Below are 16,348 nucleotides of genomic sequence, written 5' to 3'. Positions count from 1 at the left end.
AGTAGTGGAACTGATCAGGGATCAGATGTGTTTATTTGACGTGGATCAGGATGTCCAGTGGCAGTGAACCTCGAACATCACAACATGGGAACACTTGAACATTCCACAGACCCATAATCTGAAATCTGAAGTTGCTCCTCGATGCAGTTACACACTTCATTTCAGAGATCACACACAAGACACAACGTGACTCAGTGCAGGTGAGGTCGTGACCCTGTTGGACGACGTTAGCATTTAGCTCACAGCACCTGTTGAAGTGCAGCAAACATGCCTGAACACTTTTAGTGTGCTTAGGATTTAAATCATCCTGTGACTTTACGGACAAACAGATGACTGACAGACAGACAGACAGACAGTTAGTTAGTTAGTTAGTTAGTTAGTTAGTTAGTTAGTTACTTTATTAATCCCCAAAGGGAAATGTCTTTGCTACAGCAGCATTATAGATGCAGGAAAGAAATAAAATAACAGTAAAATATAAAAATGCACAGTATATACAATAAATACAATAAAATAAAATAGAATAATTAAATTAAATGAAAACTAACTAAACAATAGTGCAAAGTTTATATATATATATTTAACCAAACAAGAAAACAGACAACAGTGTAATTGTACTGTGATGGATTTTGCCAGAGGTGAGTTATTGTACAATCTTATTGCAGTGGACAGGAATGATCTCCTCTATCTGGAATGATCTCCTCTATCTGGAATGATCTCCTGTATCTGGAATGATCTCCTGTATCTGGAATGATCTCCTGTATCTGGAATGATCTCCTGTATCTGGAATGATCTCCTGTATCTGGAATGATCTCCGAATGATCTCCTGTATCAGGAATGATCTCCTGTATCTAGAATGATCTCCTGTATCTGGAATGATCTCCTGTATCTGGAATGATCTCCTGTATCGGTGGAAGAGCCCTTTGATGTTGAGGACTCTGTGTCCATGCAGCTCACCAGGTGGGGTAGAGGGGGGAAGGCAGCAGAGGTGTTTGGGAGGTGTAAGGTGTGGAGGAGACAGATGAGGGTGGTGAACTAAACCTGTTGAAGAAACAGTTTAGTTCGTTGTTCCTCTCCAGGTTCCCCCTGGTTGTTCCTCTCCAGTTTCCCTCTGGTCGTTCCTCTCCAGGTTCCCCCTGGTTGTTCCTCTCCAGGTTCCCCCTGGTTGTCTCTCTCTCCCCTTGAACCCAGTAATCTCCTTCATACCGGTCCACACCTCCCTCACGTTGTTCTGTTGGAGTTTGGCCTCCAGCTTCCTCCTGTAGGAGTCCTTGCACTCCCTCATCTTCTCCTTCAGGTGGCGCTGCACTCTCCTGAGCTCCTCCCTGTCCCCAGACCTGAAGGCTGCTTTCTTCTTATTAAGAAGCACCTTCAGGTCACTGGTGATCCACGGCTTGTTGTTGGGGAAGCAGTGTACAGTCCGGGATGGTACGGTGGTGTGTTCACAGAATTTGATGTATTCTGTGATACAGTCCGTCCTGCTGTTGATGTCCTCCCCATGTGGTCCAAACAGCACATTCCAGTCCGTGGACTCAAAGCAGTCCTGCAGGGCGTCTTTAGCCTCCTGTGTCCACCTCCTCACAGTCCTGGTGGTCACAGGCTGCCTCTGCACCAGAGGAACATACTTTGGAGTCAGCAGGACCAGGTTGTGGTCTGATCTACCAAGGGGGGGAGGGGCAGTAGTACTGTATGCATCCATGGCATTAGCAAACAGTAGGTCCAGAGTTTTATTGTTCTGTGTGGGGCAGTTCACATACTGGTGCAAAGTTGGCAGTACTTTATCCAGACTGGTTAAAGTCTCCAGTAACTAACAAAAATGCACCGGGATGCTGAGTCTGAAGTTTAGCCACAGTGGAGTAGATGGTGTCCACTGCTGCCTCTACGTCAGCTGATGGAGGAACGTACACAGCGATAACGATGGTGGACGTGAACTCCCTCGGTAAATAATACGGGCGCATCCCCACGGCTAGAAGTTCAATGTCCGGGCTGCAGAAACGTTCCTTCACACACACGTGGTCGGGATTACACCACCTCTCGTTCACATAGACTTCAATCCCTCCACCTTTCTTCTTGCCGCTCCGAACAACGTCTCCGTCCCCCCGAACGGTCCTGAAGCCGGGTACGGCCACGCTGTGGTCCGGGAGATGTGAGTGCAGCCATGTCTCGGTGAAACACATGATGCTGCACTCCCGGTACTCTCTCTGGGTCTTTACCAGCGCCGAGCTCGTCAGTCTTGTTGGCCAACGACCTCACGTTCCTCATTAAGATCTCCGGTACCGATGGTTTGTATTTCCTCCTTTCCGCCTTCAGTTTAACTCCAGCTTTGCAACCCCGCCGTCTTCTCCGAAGTTCGACGGGGATTTCAGGCCTCGCTCCGGGCAGCAGTAGAGGTCTACTCAGCGCGATCAGCTGATCACGAGAGTAAACAATGGCCCCGGTCCACTGTGCGTAGCTCTCCGTTACAAAGAGGGAAAAAAGTAGAAGAAGAGCTACCAGAAAAGAGGAAAAGTTACGGTCCATTGTCTGACCGTCACTTAACACACGTGAAGAAAAAAAACAACAACTCCGAAGAGAGAAGAAAGAAAGAAAAATATTTAAAACACACTCGAGGGGGAGCTGCTGTAACAGGCTGCCACTAGCACGGCGCCATCTTACGTGCATTGAACAGGAACTGTGTATTGACTGCGTACCTGGATTCACAATTAGTGTGTGTGTGTGTGTGTGTGTGTGTGTGTGTGTGTGTGTGTGTGTGTGTGTGTGTGTGCGCGTGTGTGTGCGTGCGTGCAGCTCGGTGTGTGGTTTTCCCTGGGTTGTGCCTACTTCTCCCTGGAGGGCTATGAAGGAGCAGCGAAGGCATTCCAGAGGTGTGTGGGACTGGAACCAGATGTAAGTACCTACAAACACACACCAACCACTCACTGGGTGCGGCTGGATATTTTTTTGAAACTACCTCATAAACTGTCTGTCTACCTTTGTGAGGACACTCATGATGTATTCCTTGGCTCCTTACCTGATCTTAACAAACATAAATAACACTAATGTTCTGAAAATACACAATGTTCTAATTATGATGTTTTCAAAGAAGACATTTTCCACACAAATGCAGAAAGATATGCACATACACACACAAAGGCGAGTCCATGACATCACAGAGCATCACAGTGACTGACATCCCCTTCTGGAGACGTACTCTAACCATCGCCACAGCTACAACTTTCATAACCTTTACAGTTGTTTCCAGAAACATTGGGCCGTTGTGTAAAATGTGAGTAAAAACAGAATGCAATGATTTGCAAATCTCATGAACCCATATTTAACGACAAAAAGACCAACATATCAAGACTTGAAAATGAGACATTTTATTTATGTTTGTATATGTTTATTTATGTTCCTCAACGTAAAACTACAAAGAATTAGTGGATTTCATCGTCTACGGTTCATAATATCATTAAAAGATTCAGAGAATCTGGAGAAATCTCTGAACACAAGGGACAAGGCTGGAAACCAATATTGGATGGTGGTGATCTTCGGGCTGTCAGGCAGCACTGCATTAAAAACACACTATTCTGGAGTGGAAATCACTGCATGGGCTCAGGAACACTTGTGAAAACCATCGTCTGTGAACACAGTTCATCGCTGCGTCCACAAATGCAGGTTAAAACTCTCCAAAGAAGAAACCAGATAAAAACATGATCCAGAAACACCGCCGCCTTCTCTGGACCGAGATCATTGAAGATGGACTGAGGTGAAGTGGACAACTGTCCTGAGGTCTGATGGATCACAATCTGAGATTCTGTTTGGTCGCCCACCATCTGCATCCACCGGTTGAATTGCTGGGTTCTTCCCTATGATATGAGGTTGTGCTGTAAACTCCTTACTAAGTCCAAACTGTGAAACACAGATCACACAGCACATCTGCACCCTTTAACTGTGTGGTTGAAACAAATTGGATTGTCTTGTACTGTGATTTCATATAATCTTTTATGCTTTATTAATCTTCTAATCCTCCTGATTGTCTTCTTTGCTCGGCTTCTTTCAGAATGCAGAAGCGTGGAACAATCTCTCGACAGCTTACATTCGCCTCCAGATGAAGTAAGTATGAGTTCGGTGCGTGTTCTGTAGCCTATTATGATAAATTGTGCTTATTACTGTAAAAGAGAAAACAAATCCAGATAAAACTGCACATTCAGAGTGTTTTATTGTGTCAGCCCAAAAGCTCACCAGTGCCATAGTCCTACTGTTTAATCATGCGCCACACCTGTCAGGTGGATAGATTGTCCTGGCAACAGTGAGGAGAACATTTGAGAGTAATAAACCTTTAGTGTGTATAAAATAAATCTGAGATCTTTTACTTCAACTCATGAAAAGTAAGTTAAACTTTTAGTTTAATGTATATTTACAGAGGTTCCCTGTGAACATTTACACATCAGACTCGTGCTTTCAGGCCTGAAATTAAAAGGCAGGAAAGCTTTTATTAATACCTGGTTAGTACAGCTGCTGATTCATCACTTTTAATGCAGAAGATGATTGTGTGAGTCGTCTGAGTTCAAATTAATATTACTCTGCGTGCTGTAAGTGGTAATTCTCCTGTCTCCGTCTCTTCTGTGTCCTCGCTGTCAGAAACAAAGCCTTCCGAACGCTGCAGGAAGCTCTGAAGGGTAACTACGAACACTGGCAGATCTGGGAGAACTTCCTCGTTGTCAGCACTGATGTCGGGGATTTTGCCGAAGCCATCAAGGCGTACCACCGTCTGATGGACCTGAGGGAGAAATACAAGGACATCCAGGTAAAGGACGACACTGAAAACCATCCTCTGTGGTGTCCCAGTATGTAGTGGAAGGAATGACATCGCTGACAGCTGAAGGAGGCTGTAGGGACCCAACAGCAACAACGACTGCATCTTTCCATGTTATTTAGTATCATAATGTCTCATCATTCACAGACAAATGTCACTGCTGAGGCCACATCCACTCGAATATGTTTTCATTTAAGATGCCATGCTGTGTTGACACAGGCTCTACGTTGGTAGATAAAATCCATCAGTTGTAACCAATCATCAACCATCAGTGATGTCATCATCCATCAGTGATGTCATCATTGGTTTGTGAACGTTATGAATCCTCCAGTTCAGATTCTGTCCGTCACCATCTTTGCTAGTTCGGAGCGGTTTGGAGCAGGAAGTGACCATATTTGGACGAGCTGGGGGAGGAGCCAGCGGTGGATCTGACCGATCTGATCAGAAACCTGACGATACTACGTCCCGCCCACCGATAGCTGTAAACTGACTGCACCACAGGCCTGTCAATCAAACAGACACGCCCCCAAAAACAGGTCTTCTTGAATCTTCTTTTCTAATGAATGAGGGATTATTTTCAGATGGACCTCCAGAAAACTAATAAGAAGGAGTGACTTTAGCTAACAACACCGAGATAACTGATGGACACATTTTATTCAGTTTGGATTTGATGAGAGAAGTTGAATGGGAGTCTATGGAGCCGGAGGCTTTTTGGAGCCGACCTCTAGTGGCACTCGCTGGTATTGCAGCTGAAGACACTTCTGGATCAGAACCATTTTACAGACCTGAAGCTGAAAACACTTTTATATCCAGTCTGTAGTTTTATATCCAGTCTCTAGTTTTACAGTTTTATATCCAGTCTGTGGTTTTATATAGTTTTATATCCTGTCTGTGGTTTTATATAGTTTTATATCCAGTCTGTGGTTTAATACAGTTTTATATGCAGTCTGTGGTTTTATATAGTTTTATATCCAGTTTGTGGTTTTATATAGTTTTATATCCTGTCTGTGGTTTTATATAGTTTTATATCCAGTCTGTGGTTTTATACAGTTTTATATCCAGTCGGTTGTTTTATACAGTTTTATATCCAGTCGGTGGTTTTATATAGTTTTATATCCAGTCGGTGGTTTTATATAGTTTTATATCCTGTCTGTGGTTTTGTATAGTTTTATATCCAGTCTGTGGTTTTGTATAGTTTTATATCCAGTCTGTGGTTTTATACAGTTTTATATCCAGTCTGTGGTTTTATACAGTTTTATATCCAATCTGTGGTTTTATACAGTTTTATATCCAGTCTGTGGTTTTATATAGTTTTATATCCAGTCTGTGGTTTTATATAGTTTTATATCCAGTCTGTGGTTTTATACAGTTTTATATCCAGTCTGTGGTTTTATACAGTTTTATATCCAGTCTGTGGTTTTATACAGTTTTATATCCAGTCTGTGGTTTTGTATAGTTTTATATCCAGTCGGTGGTTTTATACAGTTTTATATCCAGTCTGTGGTTTTATACAGTTTTATATCCTGTCTGTGGTTTTATATAGTTTTATATCCTGTCTGTGGTTTTGTATAGTTTTATATCCAGTCTGTGGTTTTATACAGTTTTATATCCAGTCTGTGGTTTTATACAGTTTTATATCCAATCTGTGGTTTTATACAGTTTTATATGCAGTCGGTGGTTTTATATAGTTTTATATGCAGTCTGTGGTTTTATATAGTTTTATATCCAGTTTGTGGTTTTATATAGTTTTATATCCTGTCTGTGGTTTTATATAGTTTTATATCCAGTCTGTGGTTTTATACAGTTTTATATCCAGTCGGTTGTTTTATACAGTTTTATATCCAGTCGGTGGTTTTATATAGTTTTATATCCAGTCGGTGGTTTTATATAGTTTTATATCCTGTCTGTGGTTTTGTATAGTTTTATATCCAGTCTGTGGTTTTATACAGTTTTATATCCAGTCTGTGGTTTTATACAGTTTTATATCCAATCTGTGGTTTTATACAGTTTTATATCCAGTCTGTGGTTTTATATAGTTTTATATCCAGTCTGTGGTTTTATATAGTTTTATATCCTGTCTGTGGTTTTGTATAGTTTTATATCCAGTCTGTGGTTTTGTATAGTTTTATATCCAGTCTGTGGTTTTATACAGTTTTATATCCAGTCTGTGGTTTTATACAGTTTTATATCCAGTCTGTGGTTTTGTATAGTTTTATATCCAGTCTGTGGTTTTATACAGTTTTATATCCAGTCGGTGGTTTTATACAGTTTTATATCCAGTCGGTGGTTTTATACAGTTTTATATCCAGTCTGTGGTTTTATACAGTTTTATATCCTGTCTGTGGTTTTATATAGTTTTATATCCTGTCTGTGGTTTTGTATAGTTTTATATCCAGTCTGTGGTTTTATACAGTTTTATATCCAATCTGTGGTTTTATACAGTTTTATATCCAGTCGGTGGTTTTATATAGTTTTATATCCAGTCTGTGATTTTGTATAGTTTTATATCCTGTCTGTGGTTTTGTATAGTTTTATATTCTGTCTGTGGTTTTGTATAGTCTTATATTCTGTCTGTGGTTTTATATAGTTTTATATCCAGTCTGTGGTTTTGTATAGTTTTATATCCAGTCGGTGGTTTTATATAGTTTTATATCCTGTCTGTGGTTTTATATAATTTTATATTCTGTCTGTGGTTTTGTATAGTCTTATATTCTGTCTGTGGTTTTATACAGTTTTATATCCAGTCTGTGGTTTTATATAGTTTTATATCTAGTCTGTGGTTTTATATAGTTTTATATCCAGTCTGTGGTTTTATATAATTTTATATCCAGTCTGTGGTTTTATATAGTTTTATATCCTGTCTGTGGTTTAATACAGTTTTATATCCAGTCTGTGGTTTTATATAGTTTTATATCCTGTCTGTGGTTTTATACAGTTTTATATCCAGTCTGTGGTTTTATACAGTTTTATATCCAGTCTGTGGTTTTATACAGTTTTATATCCAGTCGGTGGTTTTATATAGTTTTATATCCAGTCTGTGGTTTAATACTGTTTTATATCCAGTCTGTGGTTTTATATAGTTTTATATCCAGTCTGTGGTTTAATACTGTTTTATATCCAGTCTGTGGTTTTATATAGTTTTATATCCAGTCTGTGGTTTAATACTGTTTTATATCCAGTCTGTGGTTTTATATAGTTTTATATCCAGTCTGTGGTTTTATACAGTTTTATATCCAGTCGGTGGTTTTATATAGTTTTATATCCAGTCTGTGGTTTAATACTGTTTTATATCCAGTCTGTGGTTTTATACAGTTTTATATCCAGTCTGTGGTTTTATACAGTTTTATATCCTGTCTGTGGTTTTATATAGTTTTATATCCTGTCTGTGGTTTTATACAGTTTTATATCCAGTCTGTGGTTCTGTATAGTTTTATATCCAGTCTGTGGTTTTATACAGTTTTATATCCAGTCTGTGGTTTTATACAGTTTTATATCCAGTCTGTGGTTTTATAGTTTTATATCCAGTCTGTGGTTTTATAGTTTTATATCCAGTCTGTGGTTTTATAGTTTTATATCCAGTCGGTGGTTTTATAGTTTTATATCCAGTCTGTGGTTTTATATAGTTTTATATCCAGTCTGTGGTTTTATACAGTTTTATATCCAGTCTGTGGTTCTGTATAGTTTTATATCCAGTCTGTGGTTTTATACAGTTTTATATCCAGTCTGTGGTTTTATATAGTTTTATATCCAGTCTGTGGTTTTATACAGTTTTATATCCAGTCTGTGGTTTTATAGTTTTATATCCAGTCTGTGGTTTTATAGTTTTATATCCAGTCGGTGCTCTCATCAATATGAGATGGACCACAACACAACCAGAGAGAATACAGAAGCTGAATGTTTAAAACAGTTCAGACAGTAAGAGGTACAAAAGGAAGAAAGCGTAAAGTAGACTCTTTTGTATTTTCCTCTTCTAAATACAAAACTGTTTGTGTGTCTTGAGTCAGAGCTGTAAGTTCAGTCACTCCAGCAAAGATGTCTTCTTTGAAGATAATTGCTCCAAACAATGGGAGTGAAATGATTACTGGGTGGAAGCAGAGAACTAATAATCCTGAAAATGTGACCGCTGTCTGCTGTTTATTCAAAGTGATTTTTTTCACTCAGGATGCATGAGTGGGTTTATAATTATCTCAACGCGACTCAGAGAGGCGTTTTCAGTCGTTGGAAATGACTCTTCAAATGAGCTCATGAAGATTCATGAGCTCCAGAGGAGATAATAAAGTTTGTTTGTGTTTTAATAAGAGTTGACCTGCTGGTGGTGTGTTCAAGGCTCTGAGACTGTTACAGCCTCCTCACCGGATAAATGCAAACATTTTCAGTGAAATACTCCTTTAATATACAGAAGGACAGCCATCACAGTGGGTTTCATACTACAAACCACTTTTATTTAGTTTTTGGATTCTTCAAACTTGTTCTCTTAAAGTTACTCCACGTTACCAGTTTATGCTTTTCCTAATTTATGAAGATTAACAGCTCCATCTACAAAACCAACAATAAATCATTTTCATTTAAAATGTGTCTGCACAAACTTTTATAAGGTTTCTACAACTCAATGATGTAAAATAAGACGAACTGGAGGCTTCATAATGTAGAGATGGATGGAGGGAGGGATGGATGGGGGAGGGAGGGACAGAGGCAGGCCGGCCCCATCAGCCGGTTCTTTTCCATCCTACTTTCATTGCAGTTCCTTGACGTTCTGTAACTAATAAAGGATATGACACCAATATGAAAGTGTTCCATCTCATCTAACAGTGATGGTTTTACACCCTTGGTTGGTTTTCATGGCAGATTCTTCAGATTCTGGTCCGGGCGGTTGTTGAGAACCTGACGGACAGCCAGGGGGAGCCGGCCGGAGCTCTGCAGTCCAACCTGAAGGAGCTCCTCGGCCGGGTCAGTTCGCGCCACAGCAGCGATGCTGCGATATGGTGGCAGTATGGCCGACTGTACGGAGGAGGGCGGAGCTCCAACCCAGAGGACAACGACAAGGTCAGTGCTGACAACTGTTGGTGATGAGAACTGTTGGTTAGAACTGTTGGTGATGAGAACTGTTAGTGATGACAACTGTTGGTGATGAGAACTGTTGGTTAGAACTGTTGGTGCTAAGAACTGTTGGTTAGAACTGTTGGTGCTGAGAACTGTTGGTTAGAACTGTTGGTGCTGAGAACTGTTGGTTAGAACTGTTGGTGCTGAGAATTTGGTGCTAAGAACTGTTGGTCTTTAGAACTGTTGGTGCTAAGAACTTGGTGATGAGAACTGTTGGTGCTGAGAGCTGTTGGTCCTCAGAACTGTTGGTGCTGAGAACTGTTGGTGCTGAGAGCTGTTGGTCCTCAGAACTGTTGGTGATGAGAACTGTTGGTGATTAGAACTGTTGGTGATGAGAACTGTTGGTGATGAGAACTGTTGGTGATTAGAACTGTTGGTGATGAGAAGTGTTGGTGATGAACTGTTAGTGATGACAACTGTTAGTGATGACAACTGTTAGTGATGAGAACTGTTGGTGCTGAGAATTTGGTGCTAAGAACTGTTGGTGATGAGAACTTGGTGGTGAAAGCTGTTGGTGATTAGAACTGTTGGTGATGAGAACTGTTGGTGATTAGAACTGTTGGTGATGAACACTGTTGGTGATGAGAACTGTTGGTGTTAAGAACTGTTGGTGATGAGAACTGTTGGTGATGACAACTGTTAGTGATGAGAACTGTTGGTGATGAGAACTGTTGGTTAGAACTGTTGGTGCTGAGAATTTGGTGCTAAGAACTGTTGGTGATGAGAACTTGGTGGTGAAAGCTGTTGATGCTAAGAACTGTTGGTGATTAGAACTGTTGGTCCTCAGAACTGTTGTTGATGAGAACTGTTGGTGATGAGAACTGTTGGTGATTAGAACTGTTGTTGATGAGAACTGTTGGTGATTAGAACTGTTGGTGATTAGAACTGTTGGTGATGAACACTGTTGGTGATGAGAACTGTTGGTCCTCAGAACTGTTGGTGACGAGAACTGCTAGTGCTAAGAACTGTTGGTGATTAGAACTGTTGGTCCTCAGAACTGTTGGTGCTGAGAACTGTTGGTGATGAGAACTGTCGGTGATTAGAACTGTTGATGCTGAGAATTTGGTGCTAAGAACTGTTGGTCCTCAGAACTGTTGGTCCTCAGAACTGTTGGTGCTGAGAACTGTTGGTGATGAGAACTGTTGTTCCTCAGAACTGTTGGTGATGAGAACTGTTGGTGCTAAGAACTGTTGGTCTTTAGAACTATTGGTGATTTAGCGACCGTTAGGACGGATTTTCTTTAGTTTAGGGCGACGTCGACCCATTAATAACATTGTTGGAGTCGAGTCATTCACCTGAGCGTCTGCTGCGCTCTGTGTGAAGGGGGCGGAGCTTCCCGGTGTGAAACAGAGAGGACAGAGCAGGAACGGAGGAGAAATAGTGCGACCGTCAGTTAAACCCACACTCAGCTGAAAACCTGAAGAATACAGCAGCTCAGTCACGCGTGTTGCTCAATAATCTGCAAACGTATGACACAGTTCTGCTGGGTAACGGTGTGATGTCATTACATCACCAGGGCAGAAAACTTGATAATGCCACACCCCTAGACGGATCTTCATAACACTGGGCAGCACGTTTGGCTGCAGATTCCCTTGATAATCAGATTCAAGGCTCCATGTGTCAGACACAGCAGAGCAGCCTGAACCAGAACCGAACCTCCTCCATGTTCCACAGAACCGAACCTCCTCCAGATGATGGGACTTACAAGGAGTCCTCCTGGTCGTCTTCATGGAGCCCACACATGCTGCAGTCAGACTCTGATGTACTGAGACCTCTGAGTTCAGCTGGTATCTCCTCTGAGGTTCTCCTTGGTTCTTTGTGGACCATCAGCACCATCCTTCTGTTCAATCTGGGCTCCATGTGTTACGTGGTGTGTTTATAAACAGACCCAAATGCAGACACACAGCAAAGTCTCTTTGGAACCAGGTATTTATTTCTCCCAGGCAGAGATAGCAAACAGGAAATACACCAAAAATCTGAGTCCAACAGAGAGGAAGAAAACTCCTCTTCCTCTGATCTCTCTAGCACAGAGGAGAAACTCTGTCCACAGCGTGGACAGCTGTGGTTGCCAACACGAACCAGTCTCTGAATTCCAAATGTGTGTGTGTATGCGCTACTCCAATCCGAGCCGGAAGTTGGCTTCTCGCCGAACGCAGCGGGGCGTGGCATCGCTGGGGGAATCCCGAGGTCCTCCTCAGCGAGGGACAGGCTGACATAGCCGGGTGGGCGGAGCTTCGCTGGGGAATCCCGAGGCTTCTCCACAGCAAGCAGCAGGCTGATGTGGCTTGGTGGGAATCCCGCGGTTCTCCACCAGCGCAGCTGATTGGCCGGATTGACTGTGTGACGTCCGCGACTCTCCACAGGATGGCCAAACTTTCGACAGATGTTCTCCGAGGAACAAATTGGAATCTTCTTCGTTCAGGTGAATGCCCGTGGCTCGACACTGGGCGGCAGGAAACAGGAAACAAACGGAGTCAGAACCGGAATCTCAGACAAGGAGACGGACAGACTTACGGGTCGTGATGTCAGGTAGGTAAATGGACGGACTGACGGCGAGTTGACTGAAGATCGGGGTATTTAATCCAGCTGGAGGTGATCAATGGAGATGAGGCACAGCTGTGCTGACGGAGAGAGGCGCGTCAGAGGGCGGAGCTTAGAGGAGGATACTGTGGAGGAACACAAAACAAAACACAAGCACGTAGCAAACAATCACAGACAGACGGGGAAATGACAGCACACATGAAGAGAGGTGATCGGGGACAAAATAGAGGGAAACACACCAGGATCAGACAGGAATCCTAACACCATGTTCCTCCTGCAGACTGACCTTAAACTGGTTCCTAATATCTGCAGCTGTAGTCATGGAGAGTCTCTTCCAAGCATCCTCATGCTGCTCTGTCACTTCCTCTCTGCTGTTCCGGTGGTGACCACAATGATACCAAACATCTGACTGACCACTTTTCTCCATTTGAACAGGCTCAATCACTGATTTCAACACTGAACACGTGAGAATAATTCTAGAAAACAGTTTGAAATATTACTAGAACCTTTTTGTCTTTGGGAGTACTAACAAATATGTTGAGGCCATTTCAGAATAATCTTTGGAGAAGAACAATAAATCATCTTTTTTTCACACTTTCATTGTTTCATTCTGTGACAAACATTTCTTTTAATATCATCCCTTTTCCGGAGTAATGCATCAGTTGGATGAACTGCTAAGACACCAACAGATTCATCCGGGCTGTACGTCCCTTTAAAGACGCTGCTCTTGTCTTCGGTCTTCAGGCGCTGCAGTTCCTGTCCAAGGCTCATCGCTGCGAGGTTCAGACCGGAGGGTGGGACAAGGAGCCCGATCTCTTCAAGGAGGTGATCCAAAGAGCCATCCATCTGGGACAAGGTGAGAACATAACCCAGCTGTTTACACCAGAACCGGGCCCAACTGTAGAAACATTCTAATGCTAACTCACTGCTATCGATTTTCCATAATATGAATAATTATAATAATTATTAATAATCTATTGAACTGCATTACCTGTATAGACTGTGTCTCTACTTTGTGCTCTTTTTATTTTATGCGTCTATTTATTTATTAATTGGTTGATTTTTCTTTGGTAACCCTTTTTGTTTGTTTGACCCACAATTGACTTTTTTATTGGTTGTTTATCTTATTTTTCTGACATCTGATCCAGATTTCTATGTGATCTTCTGGAATTTAATTTTTATCTAATCTAAATTTAACATAACCTAATCTAATCTAAACTAAACTAACATAATCCAACCCAACCTTAACCTAACCTGTTTACCTGTTTCCTGTGTTTCTCCATCTGTTCTCTAAGTTATATTCCTGTTTCCTGTGTTTCTGCCTCTCAGTCACGCTCAGCTGCAGCCAGAAGAAGACTCATCCAGCAGAAGCTCTCCAGCTGCTCTCCTCCACCCGCCTCAGCCTCAGGAGTCTGGCCACCAGAGCCAAGGTACCGGTCTACAGTCCCAGCAGGTCCTTGACCGCCCCGTCTCCATGACAACACGCCTTCGCTCATGGTGTTTTCTAGCACCTGTCAGAACAGGGATGTGTAACCACTGACCACAGACTCTCCACCTGTAACTAGATGTACCTGATATAATGATTCTGCATCAGCTGGATCAAGCATATCAAACAGAAGTTTCTCCACTTTTATTGGAGTTATATTTCTCCACTTTTATTCTGCTGTAGTTTAAAGGAACATGGAGGAGAAGCACCGACCGTACATTGATTATTTTGATTATTGTTTCCTGTCATCGTCAGTGATGAGCATCTTTTTAATGATAGGCTTTATATATTTTAATTATTTATATCATATTTGCCCTGTGCAGAAATTTTCATGTCTATTTTGTGTGATGTCAATGAGTGGCTCTTTGTCACAAGGTGAACTTTGAAGCTATGATTATACAACCAGTAGCTCCGCCCCAGAGATCTGATTGGTCAACTGAACATTTGGAACAAATCATGATGACATCACATCCTGCTCATCACTAGAAATATCACTCCACCTCCTCAATGGGAAAATAGAATTAGAATATAATTCTATATAATATGTAATATAATGTAGTTTCTACTTGTTATAGTTCTATTAAATGACCCATTTGGTGAAGTCGGGTCTCTTTTGGTCCTTTTTGGTCGCTCCGAGCACCCGTACCGTAACACCACGGATAGTCACGCACTTACAATCCTAGAGGAGGCTAGCTGGACCGGTTTGGTTTGAACACATGACACGGAGCTAAAATGTTAAAAACACATGAGAACATGGATATCTTTGTTCATCAGATATCTTTGATCATCAGATATCTTTGTTCATCAGATATCTTTGTCCGTCAGATATCGTTGTTCGTCAGATATCTTTGTTCATCAGATATCTTTGTTCATCAGATCTCTTTGTTCATCAGATCTCTTTGTTCATCAGATCTTTGTTAATCACATATCTTTGTTCATCAGATATCTTTGTTCATCACGTATCTTAGTTTATCAGATATCTTTGTTCATCAGATATCTTTGTTCGTCAGATATCTTTGTTCATCACATCTTTGTTCATCACATATCTTTGTTCATCAGATATCTTTGTTCATCAGATATCTTTGTTCGTCAGATATCTTTGTTCATCAGATATCTTTGTTCTTCAGATATCTTTGTTCATCAGATATCTTTGTTCATCAGATATCTTTGTTCATCAGATATCTTTGTTCCAACCAGACTGAACTAGCTGATCAGTTTAGTGTTTCTATGTTCTGTATTTATTCAGTTGGAGACTAGAAATCCTCTCTGTTGCTAGGTGGTTGCTAGGGGTCCGACTACTTCCTGGAGTAGGAAACATTACGTACGTTACATAAGAGTACTGATGCCACTGGATGTTTCCCAGTTGTTAGTGTTACCCTGTGTTGCCATGGAAACGGAGATCAAACGAACAAAAAGTTTTATATTTTAAGAGTGAATTGCTCCACAATATGAACACATGTAGATTACATGTTTTATTTAGATGGAACCTGGTTGTATGGTCTCAGTATTATGGAGGGTGTGCGCATCACTGCTGTGTCAATCATAACGTTAAAACACACCCTCGAGTGTAATATTGCTTAATTGTGTTTATACTATAACGATGTCGTAACATGAACATTAAAAGGTAAGTTAATTGTTAATCTTTATTTAAATGATGATCGTCAGCCAACATGATGTTGTCAGCCCCACTAATGAGATCATAATGATGTTAACGATATCCTTTATTAATCATGTTATTGTCCTCCAGCAAATGCACAGCGACGTGGCCACAGGTCGGATCCACGGCGAGCTGCAGGATGGCGTCGCTGCTCTGGAGGAGCTCATCGCAGAGCTGCAGGAGCTGAGTGGGAAGCTGAGGAACGACTGATCTCCACGTCCATCCTCACTGCAGCGTGTTACTGAAGAACGTCATTAAGAGCAACACCCGAAACAGGACTCTTTGTAATCAGGATCATTTTATACCTTAATGCCAACAGTGGAATGTAAACAATGACTGAAAGGCATGAAGCAGTAAAATATTGAAAACATTTGCTGCGTTGTCTTTTTGTTGCATAAGAAAATTCTTTAACTTTTCTAATCTGAGTGTTTCTGACTCTTTGCTTCTGTTCTGCTTTAAAAAAAATTGACCTTTTGTGACTTTTTAAAAATGTACTCCAAAACCATCTTTTGCAAACTCTTGAGACCTTTGTGCCAACTGTGCAGAAACTTTGGCAGAATAATCTTTGGACCTTGCTAATCTTTTCATGTCAATCTGTTGATTAATTATGAATGTTTAAATTTTGTCTTTAAATTAAATTGTACATAATTGCTTATAAATTTAAATTGCCTAAACCAATTGGAACCAAGCTTGGTGCTCATGTGCACGTGCTATGTCCAAGTTTCACTGAGCAGTCTCAGAATTTTCTGCCCCTGGGGGAGCTGCAAATTTG

The 16,348-nt window shown here is 41.3% G+C and overlaps 1 protein-coding gene across 1 annotated transcript in view; it reads left to right on the top strand.

Moving 5' to 3' along the window:
• ttc27 (tetratricopeptide repeat domain 27) overlaps positions 1-15,946 on the top strand; it is a 67,559-nt gene extending 51,613 nt beyond the window's left edge. Inside the window, 7 exon segments of the mRNA XM_069141878.1 lie at positions 2,785-2,883; positions 4,037-4,089; positions 4,618-4,783; positions 9,638-9,835; positions 13,178-13,289; positions 13,763-13,863; positions 15,667-15,946. Coding sequence (XP_068997979.1) covers positions 2,785-2,883; positions 4,037-4,089; positions 4,618-4,783; positions 9,638-9,835; positions 13,178-13,289; positions 13,763-13,863; positions 15,667-15,786 — 849 coding nt within the window. The 3' untranslated portion in view covers positions 15,787-15,946.
• The last annotated feature ends 402 nt before the right edge of the window (positions 15,947-16,348 follow it).

The sequence above is a fragment of the Embiotoca jacksoni genome, unplaced genomic scaffold (genome assembly GCF_022577435.1).
Source record: "Embiotoca jacksoni isolate LCO1_2020_lvr unplaced genomic scaffold, fEmbJac1.0.p SCAF_92, whole genome shotgun sequence".
Taxonomy (NCBI): Eukaryota; Metazoa; Chordata; class Actinopteri; family Embiotocidae; genus Embiotoca; species Embiotoca jacksoni.
This window is presented reverse-complemented; position numbering and strand designations above follow the sequence as displayed.